Below are 16232 nucleotides of genomic sequence, written 5' to 3'. Positions count from 1 at the left end.
TGATGAAACAGCAGACGCCCCCACCTTTTTGCTTCCCGGAGGCTTCAGTTCTGTCACTCCTGTGCACACTGAAATTGTCCGATGGCAGAATGGATTGGTCGGGTATGTCCTCTTTTAGCCAAGTCTCCACAAAGCAGAGCGCTGAACAGTTCCTTAATTCTCTCTGAAATGTAATCCTAGCTCTCACATCATCCGCCTAGGACGAATTCTGACACTGTCAGAAATGTAGGGTGACAGCTATGACTACAACCAATTAGAAATCCTTCATGATCACATTTGTATATAGACGCAAATGCTAGTAGAGGAGGCTAATAAATAGTTGACGTTACCTCATGCCTGGAAACGGCTTTAGCAAATCTTTAATCAAACGTTTTAACGGAGGAAGACAGCAGTGGATAACAGGCGACTCACATCCAGAATTGACATTCACTTAGAGTAACCTCTCCGTGGATTATATAGCCTATATGCCGAATTGAAGAGTGGCGCCTGTTAATCTATTTCATGTACCTCTGTATAATCAAGAAACGTTAAAAAGTGTAGATGTTTTTCATAGCGAGACAACGGCACGCACGCATGGGTGGTGGTGTAGCAGCAGATCAGCAGAGGCATAGCTTACAGCTTTTAACATCATGTTTTCCTCCTGGATCTTTTCTCTTTACACTACCTCACATTTATTTGGAGAACAGGATTAATTCCCTCGTTTTAGGGTTTGACTGGTGTCTGGCGATGTTATAATCACATCAATCACCCGATTTCTTATGCTTCTCTATGGAGCCCTAGGCTCAGGTTGTCCGAGTGTATGGTAGACCTGCACGCGCTGTGATTTGCTTGTCTGCGTTCGGGGCGGGACTTAGCGATAGGTCAATTGCCATCCCGTGTTGGCCTCTGTTCCCTATAGCCACGAGCGGGTCCACATTCTCCTCCTCCTTGGATGTTTTTCCATACACATAAATTCCACTCTGCAAGGGCTCTATATTCTTGCTAAGCTTTGTCAATTTGTTGTTGACATCTCTACAGACAACTGTGGCGCACATTCATTGATGCGTAGCCATGGCCGCAACCAGGGTTTGCGAAATACCGAGGTCATTTTAGCGTGGCGTGTTGGGTCCAGGGGGGGCTATGCCCCCCGATTAGAAAATGTTGTCCATTTTAAAGTAAAATGCTTCAATCTGGTGCACGTTGAGAGCAAAATTAAGAGGCTAGATCTACAAAGAACTACAGACATCATATTAGATTAATATCCTCTTTTCTGTGTTGTTGTTTTACAATGATACAAAAAATAAACGTCTCCCCACATAATTATATTCTGCATACAGGTCACATGGCAGAATACTGCTCAATTAAATTACCCATCTGCACAAACAGCACTTACAGGGGAGTTACTTACCCATTCACTTTAATAGAACTGTCCCCAAAGTCTAGCCCCAATCTAGCCCAAATGCAAAATTTGAACGTTGTGGTCAGTTACAGTATGTCTCTTCCTTCTATATTGCACACAGAGAGGAAGCAAATTGTTGCATTTCTGATCAACTATGTCATATATCATGTTATTTATGAGGGCTTTAAAACATCAATGACAGATGAATAGATCTGGGGGCCGGGGCTATTTTTCAAAAATTATTATTATTATTATTTTCTTTTTCTAAGAAAATACTGAGGTCATGACCTCGGTGTCCTCAATGGTAGCTACGGGCATGTGCGTAGCTGTGGTGTGCACTGCTGATGTTTGATTCTTGCATGTGTATCACTGCTATGACAGGTATTGACAGAGAGACGTGCGTTGTAATCGTATAGTCTGCACACATCAAAACTGACGTCGTACCCAAGTTTATTAGATCCAACGTCGCACAGTGTGGCCTGCAATAAACTTATAAGATGGATAAAATCTTACAGTCTGTAGGTATCTTAAGGCTCATTTATACTCCATTTTCATATGAAAATAAATGCATCCGTTTCAAATGGTGTAATCGTCACTGCTCACATACTTCCATGCGTCTTTCACGTTGGTACCATGTTAAGCAATACATCCACCAGTGGGCAGTAGAGAGTCAAATGTATGAGTGTGTGTGTGGTTTTGTTCCGTTTAATGCGTATCCATAATCTTTCAGAGGACAGACAGAAAACGCATGAAATGAACGCAGAGTACGGACAGAAGGCTCTGTCCGTCTCCGTCTTTAACGTAGAGTATAATTGGGCCTTTAGTCTATAAACTGTAGCCTAGATAAAGTTTAAAAGTGTTTAAAAAAGGCCTACGTAGAAACATAGAAAAGAAAACACCAATATTGAGGGAAAATACAATAAGATCAATTAAAGATACCCAATAACACTGATTTTACCATGAAGAGCCCTAGATGCCCTATCTGGGGAAATTAGGCTAGTTAATAAAATGTCTCTTTTAATTACTTCTTAGGATATGGACATTTTTGGCCCATATGATACTTGATATTTCAAATACCACAATTGGCCGATAACGATAGCCTGCCAATATTTTGTTTCGTATTTGTGCCCTGCCAAAATAATCTATATTCTGCCCTTCATTAAACTTTGCAATGAATATACAGTAGATTGACGGAAGATCTTTTATTACAACATTCTTTCACACAACCAAAAATCCCTTTTTTAAATGAAAATAAACGAATTGTTACATCATGCTGATTGGCTGTCCTTCCATTCAAACTTGAACGTCTTTGGAATAGATTACTGACGCAATAAGTATGTATGTACCCTACTGTATGTATACGTATGTTAATGAGTTCCACTGCCGATTTAATCTTATCGGGTCAATGAGCTGATTGTAGTCAACCATGCAAAACAATTCCGATATTCAACCGATATATCTGTGCATTACTACTTTTTTAAATATATAGTATGCAACTATTACTGCTACTATTCCTAGTCCTACTACTACTACTACTACTAATAATAATATACTGCTTGTTACTCACAGTTCTCCATCCAACTATTCAATATTCTGTTCCTGCCCCTGGCCCTTCAGAGTCTGCTGTCCCAGGTGGCGTTTGGCTTTGGGACGGAGTACCTTTCCCGGTACGAGGAGCAGGGCCTGGGTCTGCAGTGGGACAACATCCAGACCAGCCCTCTGGAGGGTGATGAGTTCTCCTTCCACACCTCCATCCTCATGCTGTGCCTGGACACTGTGCTCTACGCCTTGCTGGCCTGGTACCTGGACAGTGTCTTCCCCGGTCAGTGCATCAGGGAGCGGCATAGGGCCATATTTTATGCCGAGTGCAAGCATTATCTTTGCTAGTTTCTAGCATTCAAACTCCCTTTTTGTATTTTAATGACCACTGGGTTGCTGAAACACGTCGTTTGATGTACTGACCCAGTGGTAATTAAAAGAAAAAAGGGAGAATTTGAGTGCTAGAAACTAGCAAAGATAATGCTTGCCCTTGCACTGGGTGTAAGATATGGCCCACCGACTCCATAAATATATAGATGTAGCCATCATGATGTCACCCAGTGGTTTGTGGATCCCCGTTGTGAAACCTCGAGTAGCACCCATAGGCATCATGGCAGCTAGGAATAAGGTGGATAATATATATACTGTATAGTATACAATCAGACTTATTTTTGGAGGCAGTGGAGTCGCCCCCCTGCTGACCATGAGAAAGAATGCAGCTTTAAGGCACTTCTGCATTGACTTCATTAATTTTTTCAGGACCTGAGGTTGCCCCTTGGGGAAAAGTGAAGGGTGTAGGTAGTAGTTCCAAAAAGGATATATACCATTTTATATACCACTTTTCAAATTTCACCACATAGGTGGAATTTCGTTTTTGGTTAATTTGTGGAATTAAGAGCAACTTTTAGAACAACTTTTTGAATTTGATGAATAAATATGTTTAATTTTTGAAATGACGAGTGACGAGTGCTGTTTGAAAGTCAGTTTGGAGCAAGACCACGGACTTCAGTACCCACAGCTTTAAAGTGGAAAAGCAGACAGTACCGGTACATTTTTTATTATAAATCATAATAACATTTTTTTTTTAGAGTTTCTGATATTGGATTTATAAGAGATGATGAATGATGCGTGTTTGAAGAAGAAAAAGTGGATGGACAAACCCATCTTTAATTGTCACACGACAACTCAACACACGCATGCGGCGTTATATGAATGTATCATATTATGTGTATGGATGTTAGAATTCTGCTGGAAGTATGACCTAGACGGTGCAGGGAGAGAGACAGATAGAGATATAGGGAGACAGAGGGAGCACGATTACAAAATTGCACTGCGCGCCGGATCTGAATTGCGGTAAGAAGTGGGTCAGACCTCATCTCAAAACATCACAGCTGTTTTGCAAGATAGGAAAGACAGCCAGGGCAGACGTAAATGCTATTTGGCCTGCCTTCTGCGCTGGCAGAACAACAATTGTCAGAGATTATCATCATTATCAAACAGGGCCGCTGGAAGTCATTTTAAGCAGTGGGTGCTGCAAGGAAGGGACTCTTGGGCACCTTGATTTCTTTTAATCTTATTTGGACGTTTGGATGTTTTTTAGCCATATTTAGAGGAATATCTCATTTTAAATTAACATTAGGATTATACTGTTGTGTATAGTATTTTCTCCTTTTCTTACTCACTTTCATGTCACCACCTTCTCTCCCTTTAGGTCGTTTTACACTACAACAGACAGCAACACAGGCAGAAACACTGAGCTTATTATTATATTTCATTATCTTATTATTCTAAACCCAAACATCAAAAATAACATCTTTGCTCATAAACCCTAAATATCGCAGTATAAAACATATAAAACACATTTTAGGGCCTGTGGCGTCTTTTCATCAGCTCCGGCGTCTATTTTCAATTGTTTCCAATGGGGGGAGAGCGTATGCGAGCGCACACGGACGTCTAGAGAAAGTGCGCTGCGTCCAGTGTCTTATTTTCACAGCGCTCTGGTGTTTTTGTGCGCCCGACTCCCAGCGCTCCCAGCGCTTCCAGCTGAAATTATTTTAACTTTTCAGAAAGACACTGGTGTTGGGTGCTCCTTTTCTGGCAACTAATCATATGAAAAAACTATCGCAACAGAGACAGAAAGGCTCAATTGTGGGAGCAGATTGGCTAGACACTTAATATTTCTGGTGAGTGTTGAGCTAAATCACTGTATGTGTGTTGTTTGCTAATGTTAGCTGTCAGCTATCAAGCTACTACCGCACTGAGCTAACGTTAGTTTCAGACTGCTTCCTTGTTATATTGTGCGCCGAGATCAGCGTTCCCCAGCGCACTCCCAGCGTTTAACGTCGGAAAAAGACGCTAGGTGGACACAGGCCCTTAATCATATGTTTTTATTGAGACTGCAATTCCAATACAAAACAGCAGAGGGTGCTGCAGCACCCCCCTTCCCTGTTATCAAATGTTCGTTTTATTGACATATTTAGCTGTTTTCTTTTTCCTGTCCATCACAGGACAGTATGGAATTGGGCGGCCATTTTATTTCCCCTTCCTGCCCTGGTATTGGATCAACACTGTGACTCCAATTTCAGGTAAGTTCTTAACATTTAACCAGTATGTCCATTTTGGAAAACAAATCACTACCTCACAATATGATTCTATACACAGTATGGGGTTCACGATTCAATACAGCTACCATATGATGTAGCCTAATAAATAAAAGTTCCATGACAACAGTCAAGTCTGACTGCAGAAATATTTATTTCGGAGACACAAATCTTTCTAGCATTGCCATTGGCTGCTAGAACAACAATATGAGACTGTCATTACAAAGTGACAATAAAATATTTTTTTGTGAAAAAGTGATGGTCAATTCTCATTTGTGATTACTACAGCAGAATAAAATGGTGCTATTATCACCATTAATCTTTCTGCCCCACAATGCACACCATGCACCATCACATTTTCATATTGCGATATATTGAATTTTGATATATCGTCCCATCCCTACAACATAAAGTCACTCAATTGCTATTCCTGAAATATTGACGGTAGAGTGTTGGCACTTTTTCAGTCAATGACTTGTGACAAATTGGTCGATATCTCAATTTAGAAAAGTCTATACTGTATACAGTAGGTAAAGTTTTTAGCTGCGACCAGCAGCTCTATAGGTCACTCTGTCAGTCAGTTGGTCGATCGGTCGGTCCATAAAAAGTTCACCACCCTTTCAGTGGGCACAGTTTTCGAGCTAGGATGCTGAAATTTGGCAGGGGGTTGAAATTCAGGGTGGCAGAGGCAGAGGGTGGGCTGTCTGTGCGTGTGCCATCCTGTATTTCGGAAATTCGCATAATGTGGTCTCAACTATTGTGAATTTGCGCTTAATTGTTTTTGTTTGTATCCATGCTGTTTCCCTGAAGGTGACCACAAAGCGGAGTTGGACAAAAAGGGCTTTGACAACCTGGCAAACAAGGAGCAGGGCGAGGAGGAGCAGAACCAGCAGGGAGCCAAACCCCCAGAGGAGCCGGGGTCATGTGACCACCAGGACCAACGGCAGAGGCCGGGGTGGGAGAGCCAGGCGGGCGGGCAGGACAGAGCAAACGGTACTGTAGAGCAGGCCATCATCTCTAGCCTGATATCCGACTGAATTGTCAACTCGTTACACTCATTTCCATCTTCTAGTCTGAGATTGCACTAACAGACAGACAGACAGACAAACAGACAGACGCTGCCCACCCACCTAGGCGCCATTGTGCAACTGTGCGCCATTGGCTCATACTACATCACAGTTGCTCGAGTGACATCACTGATGACATCACAACTGCCTGAGTGACATCACCGTTGAGCAAGCACAGTTGCTCGAGTTACATCACTAATGACATTACAATTGCTCAAGTGACATCACTGATGACACCACTTTTAACTTGACTTTTTTGACGTATTATGTAAAGTTAGGTTGGATCTGAGTCTAAGAATTTCCTTACTGGTCATGATGTTGCATTGTTTGTTATCAAGTACTGTATAAACTTGAAACTTGAAGAGAGTAGCAAAAATAGATATGTATTTCTATGATAAATGTGATGGATTACTACTTAAGCATTAAACACAATAAAAACCTCATGTCATATATATATTGTTTGGAATAAAGATGTGTGCAAAGGAATGCTTGATGCTAATCAACTTTAATATACCAAACCTGTGCGCCCAGCCATCACAGCGCTCCACAGCGCCCCTCTGGTCAGAAGCTAACATAGAAGAAGGGACGGCTGCAATCTTGTCATTTTCGAAAAAATAGTTTAAACGGCACAGGATTGGTATATTAAAGTTATTTATTAGCAGCATGAATTCAATTCAATTCCTCATAACGACCGTATAAGGGACTGTGTATGAGCTGTATAGCCAGTGACAACACAGTCCTGAAAGGGGCTAGCTCACTCTCTCATCCGAATAGCGTCCAGGTAGGAATCGGTGTAATGGCTTTAAGTGTTGTTGTGCTGGCTGTGTGCAGGCCAGGTGTTGTTCGAGGCGGAGCCTCTGGGTCTGGTGGAGGGGGTGTGCATCAAGGACCTGGTCAAGGTGTTTGGCAGCAGCCTCCGCCCGGCCGTGGACGGCCTCACCATCAACTTCTACCAGAGTCAGATCACTGCCTTACTGGGCCACAACGGAGCTGGCAAGACCACTACCATGTATGTACACATGTGCTACACACACACACACGCAAGCACATGCACGCACGCACGCACGCACGCGCACACACACACACACACACACACACACACACACACACACACACACACACACACACACACACACACACATACATACATAAGGGTGTGAATATAACCACATTACTTCACCTCTCATATCTCCACTGTGTGTGTGTGTGTGTGTGTGTGTGTGTGTGTGTGTGTGTGTGTGTGTGTGTGTGTGTGTGTGTGTGTGTGTGTGTGTGCGTGCGCGTTTGCGGCCGTACGCGCGTGTGCGTGCGTGTGTGTGAGAGTGTCTCTCTCTCTCTCTCTCTGTCTGTCTGCCAGGTCCATCCTGACCGGCATGTTCCCCCCCACCTCGGGGACAGCCACCATTTACGGCAGGGACATCCGGACAGACATGGACACCATCCGCCTGTCTCTGGGCATGTGTCCCCAGCACAACATCCTGTTCCAGCAGTACGTAACTCTCTACATTTGCAGGGGGTGGGGGGGAGGGATAAAGGGTTATTTAGGCTTCTAAGGGTGCATCCTGACCTATAGCATTTTAACCATAGACTGGTAGACTGGTTGTGATTGGTTTGAAGCCTTGAGTTTGGCATTCTGATTGTCGCCATCTTATTTTCTTTCTTTCTTTTTTTAGCTGCCTGAATTGATCTGTGAGCAGCGACCTGGCCCAAATCATAATCTGCTTTATTGTCTATTTTAATCTAAATGGGACCATAATTTACAAAATGAACATGATGATGTATTGAAGAAGACTTGAAACTAGCGATTGAGACCATAAACTCATTAGGAAAGTTACTGAGGTCATAAAGGCATTAGGAAAGTACTGAGGTCATAAATCAAGTGAGAAGTCGGATCAGTTTCCCATTGACTTACAATCTGACTTCTTTTTGCAGCCACCCTCATACAGTTGACATGAACAGTGAAATTAGCTATAGAGGGCAAAGCCATATTTTGGGCCAGGCTGTAAACACGTTTAATTCTGTTGTAATTTCGGGAATTTTAACACAGGGGGTCTATGGGGATTTACTCGTGTAGTGAAGTGGCCTTCGACAGTTCTTCCAAGACGGAGGTTACCGCTTGGTTTTAACATGAATAAATAATTAGCCCATTAACTGAGACATTCGTTATTGCTGTAAGAAAGACCATCCTTTATGTTCTCTGTGTCTATTTCTCTCTGTCTCTCTCAATTCAATTCAATTCAATTCAATTCAATTCAATTCAATTCAAAGGGGCTTTATTGGCATGAGAAACATATGTATACAGTACATTGCCAAAGCAAGTGTGAAATGAAAACAAAAACAAAAGCAAAAATGTGCCTATGTAACCGAAGTGAATCAGCGCCGATTCCTCGTGAGTCCCGAGTGGTAGCGAGTATTGGTTAAACTCACACCCCCAGTATAAAAGCACATTAATCTGCTCCGCCGAAGTGGTTAGCATGTCCGTCCCGTAAGCCGAAGGTCGGCAGTTTGAATCCACCCCTGGGCAAGCCCCTAACATGGGTTGCTGCAAGTACCACCAACACAATGCTGTTACACCTACAGTTAAATATATAGAAGAATAAAGAAGTGTGTAACATTGCACTCAAATATAATATACATAAGTTATCTTAATGTTTTGGCGACAGGGGACACCTGACAACTTGATTTCTGGGAGTGAGAAAGGGCTGTGTTTAATCAGAGACCTATACATAGATGGCCATTTCGCCTCTTTCAACCTTCTGAGGAGGAAATTTGAGTTGCCCAACACGCATTGGTTTAGATATCTACAAATCAGAGATTATGTACGTTCTAAGTTTCAAGATTTTGAAGTTCTCCCAGACGAACACACACTTTCTGAGGTCTTGTTGAGTCCCCCCCACTCCAGGCACCTTATCACTAGACTAGTACACTTATTTGATAACTATAACAGGGCCTCCACTGAGAAGATCAGAGAGGCATGGCAGGATGAACTTGGTGTTGATCTATCGCAGATGATATGGGACAAGAGTTTGTCTATGGTCCAGTCTTGTTCAGTTAACAGTAGACACCAGCTGATCCAATTCAAAGTTACTCACCGTCTTCACTATTCCAAATCGAAATTGCACAAGATTTACCCATCTGTCTCTCCACTATGCGATAGGTGCCAGGTGTTAGAGGGTACATTGTCACATGCTTTTTGGCTTTGCCCTTTGATATCTGGATTCTGGGCCAAAGTTTTCGACTGGTATTCCAAGGCCTACAGAGTAACTCTTAAGCCGGAGGCTGAACTTGCCATTTTTGGCTGTTCGGATTCCTCATTACTTCTTCCCATGGCTGTGCAGCAGTCCCTGACACAGGGGATGGTTGTTGCCAAAAGACTTATTTTGAAAGACTGGAAGTACCCCTCTCCACCCTCCTTTCAGCTGTGGCTGACAGACATGGTCTCAGTGGTGCGCATGGAGAGACTTAGGTCTCTGAGGACTAACTCGATTGGAAAGTTCTCAACCATCTGGGATCCGTGTTGGACTACTTAGGTGAGGTCAGAAATGGGTAACTCGTAATTTGTAATTTGTATATTGTTGCACACATGTTTTACATAGGTTGAAAGCACTATGTTGTAATGTTTTTGTTTTTTCACTTTAGAGATCTTCTATTGTATGTCCATGCTTAAGTTAACTATGCTTACATATATTATTTGATTGCAATGTTACGTAGCTGTTTACACACTTCCTTAGTATATATTTAATTGTAAGCATACTCTTAAGGCTCTAACATTGGCAGCCCAGTAGTAGTGACTGAACACTGGTAACTCAAACTCATCACACACGGAAGAACAACCAAAAACAACGAATGACAGCGTTTGGTAACGCTTTAGAATACAGCCCGCAAATAAGCATGTAACTAGAGGGTAACAAGATCTGTACTTATCAACCCGATCTCCAAAAAAAGTGTAAAATAGCAACATTTTGGAGCAACGTTGCTAAGTTACAATTTCGGCTCGAAAATTGTAAAATGGTAACGTTCTGAGATCTTCATTACCAAACGCTGTCATTCGTTGTTTTTGGTTGTTCTTACGTGTACACATGACTGTACTCTGTGTCTAGATGTCTCTCTCAGTATGACTGTAGGCTCTGTGTCTGTCTCTCTCAGTATGACTGTACTCTGTGTCTGTCTCTCAGTGTGACTGCACTCTGTGTCTATGTCTCTCTCAGTATGACTGTACTCGTATCTATGTCTCTCTCCATATGACTGTACTCTGTGTCTGTGTCTCTGTCAGTATGACTGTAGTCTCTGTCTGTCTCTCAGTTTGACTGTACTCTGTGTCTGTCTCCCTCTCAGTATGACTACTTTGTGTCTATGTCTCTCTCTCTCTCAGTATGACTGTACTCTTGTGTCTATGTCTCTCTCTCAGACAGTATGACTGTACTCTGTGTCTCTCTCTCAGGCAGTATGACTGTACTCTGTGTCTGTCTCTCTCTCAGTATGACTGTACTCTTGTGTCTATGTCTCTCTCTCAGACAGTATGACTGTACTCTGTGTCTCTCTCTCAGGCAGTATGGCTGTACTCTGTGTCTGTCTCTCTCTCAGTATGACTGTAGTCTCTGTCTGTCTCTCAGTTTGACTGTACTCTGTGTCTGTCTCCCTCTCAGTATGACTACTTTGTGTCTATGTCTCTCTCTCTCAGTATGACTGTACTCTTGTGTCTATGTCTCTCTCTCAGACAGTATGACTGTACTCTGTGTCTGTCTCTCTCAGTATGACTGTACTCTCTGTGTCTATGTCTCTCTCTCAGTATGACTGTAGAGGAGCACATCCTCTTCTACTCGCTGTTGAAGGGCACTCCCGTAGCGGAGGCCGAGGAGGAGATGGAGAACATGCTGCAGGACCTGGGTCTGCCACATAAGAGACACCAACTCACCCAGAACCTCTCAGGTCTGTCTGGACATTTGGCACTACGGATGAGCCACATTGGATTTTGTTGTTGTTGATATTTTCCAACTCTTTTTGGCCAATTGCTGATATATGCACACATTTTCCCCACACCTAATTTCAGAGAACAACAAGTCTCTCCTGTAGTGGAATTAACACATTATTATGCCTACTCTTATGGTGATGGCCCACTGGCAGATGATGACCTAAATACAATGCTTTTCAAAATGTACACATTCACTGGGCAAAATAAGAAAACTACTTCAACTTAGGTTATGTAAATCATGCCATTTCTTTTTTTTTTTTTTTTTTAATGTAACATAACAGGTTTGGATGATGTTCTCTCTGAGAGAATCCTGACAATAGCCACCACAACCAGGGCATTTGACCCACTGTCTTTCACAAATTGCAAAACAAATAAAGAATGTCATTTCTGTCCACAGGAATGTAAAAGTACAAGTAACTGCATTATCGGCTGAAATGTCATATTGCCAGAAATGTTTGTTTTAGTCCGATGCCGATATATCACTTTAAAGCCTTTATCGGCCGATACCAAGAACATGCCAAATCTGCTGATGATGGTGCATCCCTATTTGGCACCTTAATCCAGTACAGTGTACAGTCACAAAGAAAGTGTGCTTACATGATGTCTAAAGCCCATGCCACACCAATCAAACATTATAGCAGTTGTTGGATAATGTTTGATTGGTGTGCCATGGGCTAAACACAGACAAACAAGATTTGAACATGACGAATCTGACCAATCATTTCCAAACAAGGACAGACAGCCATGGCACACCAAACATCTGTGTTTGTTGTAGAATGTTTGATTGATGTGCCATGCTAGATCAAGTTAATGACTGTCCATACATGAAGCAGCATCCCACTCTCTGCTGTTCTGTCTGCAGGGGGCATGCAGAGGAAGCTGTCTGTAGCTGTGGCGTTTGTGGGCGGGGCCAAGGTGGTGATCCTGGATGAGCCCACGTCAGGAGTGGACCCGTACTCCAGACGCTCCATCTGGGACCTGCTGCTCAAATACCGGGCAGGTGAGACTGCCCCCTGCTGGTAGAGGAGGGTAGAGCTGCGATATCCTGTGGGCTGTTGAGTTTTTAAAGGATGTCTTTACCGGTAATCAACCCACTTTGTATCATTATTAATCTCAGTAATATAAGCACATGCACAGTGTTTACCTCTCTCTGTCTTTTCCTCATGGAGATCTCCCATTTCCTCCTCTGCCAAAGCGCTCTGTTTTGACGCGTTACGCGTCACAACAGAGCTGCGGAAGTTGTGCCGGAGAGGCAGAATCTGCTCCGAGGGCGGCTGTTATTGTTTATTTTTATTTTTTATGTATGCGCACACATCCACAAGAATTGCATGGAGAGCCTGAACGAGCCCTAATGACTGGTGGGGCGGAGTTTCTGCAGACAGGAGCTGGGGCAAATTCACCATGAGGTAAACAGAGAGAGAAGGCAAAACACTGCCCATGTGCTTATTTTACCGAGATTATATGATACAAAGTGGGTTGATTACCGGTAAAGCCATCCTTTAAGAAAACTGCATTGATACAACCACATTAAACTTTTCTCAACTTTTCTTTTCTCGAAACCACAACAATTCATTTACAAATTAGATTTCAAACTTTCAAACTTACCTATTTTGGTCCAGACTTTCAGACTTTTCAGTTTGATCCAAACCAAAATAACAGGTGTGAAACCTCCCCAGGACCATGGTGTGGACCAAAAGGCCGGACCTTGGTCCGAGGAAAAGAAGTGGTCTCGGTCCGGAATGGATCAAACGTGCCGTTTGATCCATTCCGGATGGTTCGGTTCACAGTTTTACAGTGTGAAAGCATTTTTGGGATAGTTCGTACTTTCAGAAGTTTCACAAGGCTAAAAATGAGCCGCGGTAGCACATGGTGAGAGGAGAGCATGTTTTTAATTGAAATATACCGTACTCTTGACGATGTTGTAAAAAGTCAAATGGGAAACATTCCAACACTTTAACATTAGGTAGGCTATTTTCAGAGAGGATGAGAGAGAGCGAGAGAAAGAGAGAGGATAGCCTACCACATTTTCTCCAGAAGTCTGCTTTCATTGATGTATTAATTTTAGAGAGCACGTTTGGGGTAAGAAAGAATCTTGTGTATAATTTCCATGCAAATTCTCTCCAGTATTTGGAATTAGTTGTTTTATGAATCTCTCTGCTTTGCTTCCAACCCTGTTCATTTAGTTCAGTGATTCCCAAACTGTGGTCCGGGGACCACTGGTGGTCCGCGAGGCTCCACCTGGTGGTACTCAAGAGCTTTGCTGACTGCCATCAGGGTATCAGCAAATAAGATGTTTTCTGTTGGTTGTCTGACACAAAAGTAGCCAACTACAGTGATTTAAAAAAAATCCTCAGTGGGAAGTGGTACTTAGGAAATTTGGTTTCGTACATAGTGGTACTTGGTCTGAAAAGTTTGGGAACGTCTGATTTAGTTGATGTCCTATGTCCACTGTCCATTTTTGTTGAATATATTCTGGGTGTCTATATTGTCTTGAAGAGCTTTATATATAGTCACTAGTCATTCTTAACCTTGTCAAAGTAGGCCAAAAACGGGTCCCAGATAGCTGAGAACCTTTTAGATGAGTTGGTTCTCAGGGAGTCTCTCCATCTGTACAACAGAGATCATCTCGATCAGCCACACCTGAAAAGAAGGCGAAGAGGAGGACTTCTTTGGCGACAATTGTCCCCAGTGTCAGAGATTGTTGCACAGCTGTAGGGAGGTTCAGAGAGGACTCAGAGCAGCCGAAGATGGCGAGTTCTGCCTCCGGCTGTAGGGTTATTTCATAGGCCTTAGAGTACCAATCAAATATTTTGGCCCAGAATCCCGTTAATGAAGGGCAGAACCAGAAAACATGAGATAGTGTGCCCACTGACACCTGACACCTGTCACACAGTGGCGAGACAGAAGGGAAGATCCTGTGTAATTTATGCTTGGAGTAGTTAAGACGGCGAGTGACTTTAAATTGGATCAGCTGGTGTCTGCTATTAACTTAGTAGAGTTGCACCAGAGACAGACTCCTTTCCCATATAATGTCAGTTAAATCAATACCAAGTTCCCCCTGCCATGCTTCTCTAATCCTCTCAGTAGGTCATGTTGCAGTTGTCAAACAGACATACCAATCTAGAGATAATATCCTTGGAGTGTGGAGGGCTCAGCAATACATCGAAAAAAGCATGTTCACTTGGGAGCGATTCAGATTCAGATTTTTCAGATTCAGATTTATTTCGCCCCCCACACACACAAACAATTGACATGTTCAATCAACACCAAGATACAAATGTGTGGAGTGCCAGGTCTCCAAAGAAGCTACTAAAAGCTTATAGCAGGAGCCTGAGCAGGAAGACTTAACACAACTTAAATACAAGTTACTGCATACAGTATAACATAACAACAATTACACAACAGGACAATAAACAAACAAAACAAAACAAACAAAACAGTCCCAGATCAATGGATAAGTATAAGTATACTTATAATACATATTATTGCTATATATTATATTATATATCATATACATTATATATTATATATACTATATATTATAATATACTATATTATTATACATACAGATTAAGCAGTTGTTCTTTCATTTTTTTCTTGAAAACAGAGATGGATGGAGCTGTTTTCAGGCTCTCATCAAGCCCATTCCAGATCCGCGGCCCTCTATTAGTTATACTTAAACTGGTGCATTTCAGTCGTCTTTTCTTACCATAAATAAGATGTGTATTTCTGGTATTAAAAGAATGAGCGGGGCGGTTTACTGGGATGAGCTTGGAGAGTCTTGGATTTAAGTTATGGACAACTTGATACATCAAGATTGCGTTTTGGTGAATATTAAACTCAGCAAGCCTCAGAAGATTATAGCTATAGAAGAGGGAACATGTGGGTGCGTTGAAATCCGACCAGGATACGGCTCGTATTATTTTCTTTTGTAAGCTTTCTAATTTCTTCAAATAGCTGGGGAAGGTGTTACACCATATGATGTTACAGTAATTAATGTGTGGCTCAAACAGGGTTTTGTACAGGATCAGGAGAGCAGATAAAGGCAGAAAATGACGGAGTTTGAAAAATAAACCAACATATTTAGACAGTTTTGTTAACAGATGATCAATATGACATTTGAAGTTGATTGACTCGTCTATGATGACCCCCAAGAATTTCGTTGACCCTACTCTTGTCAACTCCCTTCCATCTATATTGAGGTGGATATGATCCACTGATTTTTTGTTAGAGTGGAATATTATGAAGTTGGTTTTGCTGATATTCAGCGACAATTTATTACATTTGAACCAAATATCCACCTGTTTGAGTTCAACATTGAGTAGATCTTGAAGCTCATGAGGATCGTTGTGGGACAGAAATAAGTTTGTGTCATCAGCAAATATCACTTTGTGCAATAATTTAGAGGAGTTGACAAAATCATTGATGTAAAGAATAAAAAGCAAAGGCCCCAAAAGTGAACCTTGGGGGACCCCATATTTAACATTCATTTTTTGAGAGTGAAAATCATGTATGTCAACATACTGGTATCTACAATGCAGATAATCACGAAACCATTCAAGAGCCAGTCCTCTAATCCCATAATGGTGCAACTTCCCCAACAAAATGTCAAAATCAATGGTGTCGAAAGCCTTTGAGAGGTCCAGAAATACACCCACCCCACAGTTCCCCCGATC

General features: G+C 42.2%; 1 protein-coding gene across 1 annotated transcript in view; it reads left to right on the top strand.

Annotated features, from left to right (window-relative positions):
* LOC310771382 (retinal-specific phospholipid-transporting ATPase ABCA4-like) overlaps positions 1 to 16232 on the top strand; it is a gene marked incomplete at both ends in the record, with an annotated part of 189101 nt that overhangs the window by 81204 nt on the left and 91665 nt on the right. The window contains 7 exons of the mRNA XM_083631907.1: positions 2996 to 3200; positions 5425 to 5502; positions 6328 to 6510; positions 7416 to 7593; positions 7942 to 8073; positions 11374 to 11513; positions 12419 to 12556. Of these exons, the coding sequence (XP_083488033.1) occupies positions 2996 to 3200; positions 5425 to 5502; positions 6328 to 6510; positions 7416 to 7593; positions 7942 to 8073; positions 11374 to 11513; positions 12419 to 12556 (1054 nt within the window). The remainder of the gene's footprint in view (positions 1 to 2995; positions 3201 to 5424; positions 5503 to 6327; positions 6511 to 7415; positions 7594 to 7941; positions 8074 to 11373; positions 11514 to 12418; positions 12557 to 16232) is intronic.

Source organism: Poromitra crassiceps (genome assembly GCF_964638095.1).
Source record: "Poromitra crassiceps genome assembly, chromosome: 2".
Taxonomy (NCBI): domain Eukaryota; kingdom Metazoa; phylum Chordata; class Actinopteri; order Beryciformes; family Melamphaidae; genus Poromitra; species Poromitra crassiceps.
Note: the sequence above shows the minus strand (reverse complement) of the source record. Positions and strands in the feature narration are given on the sequence as shown.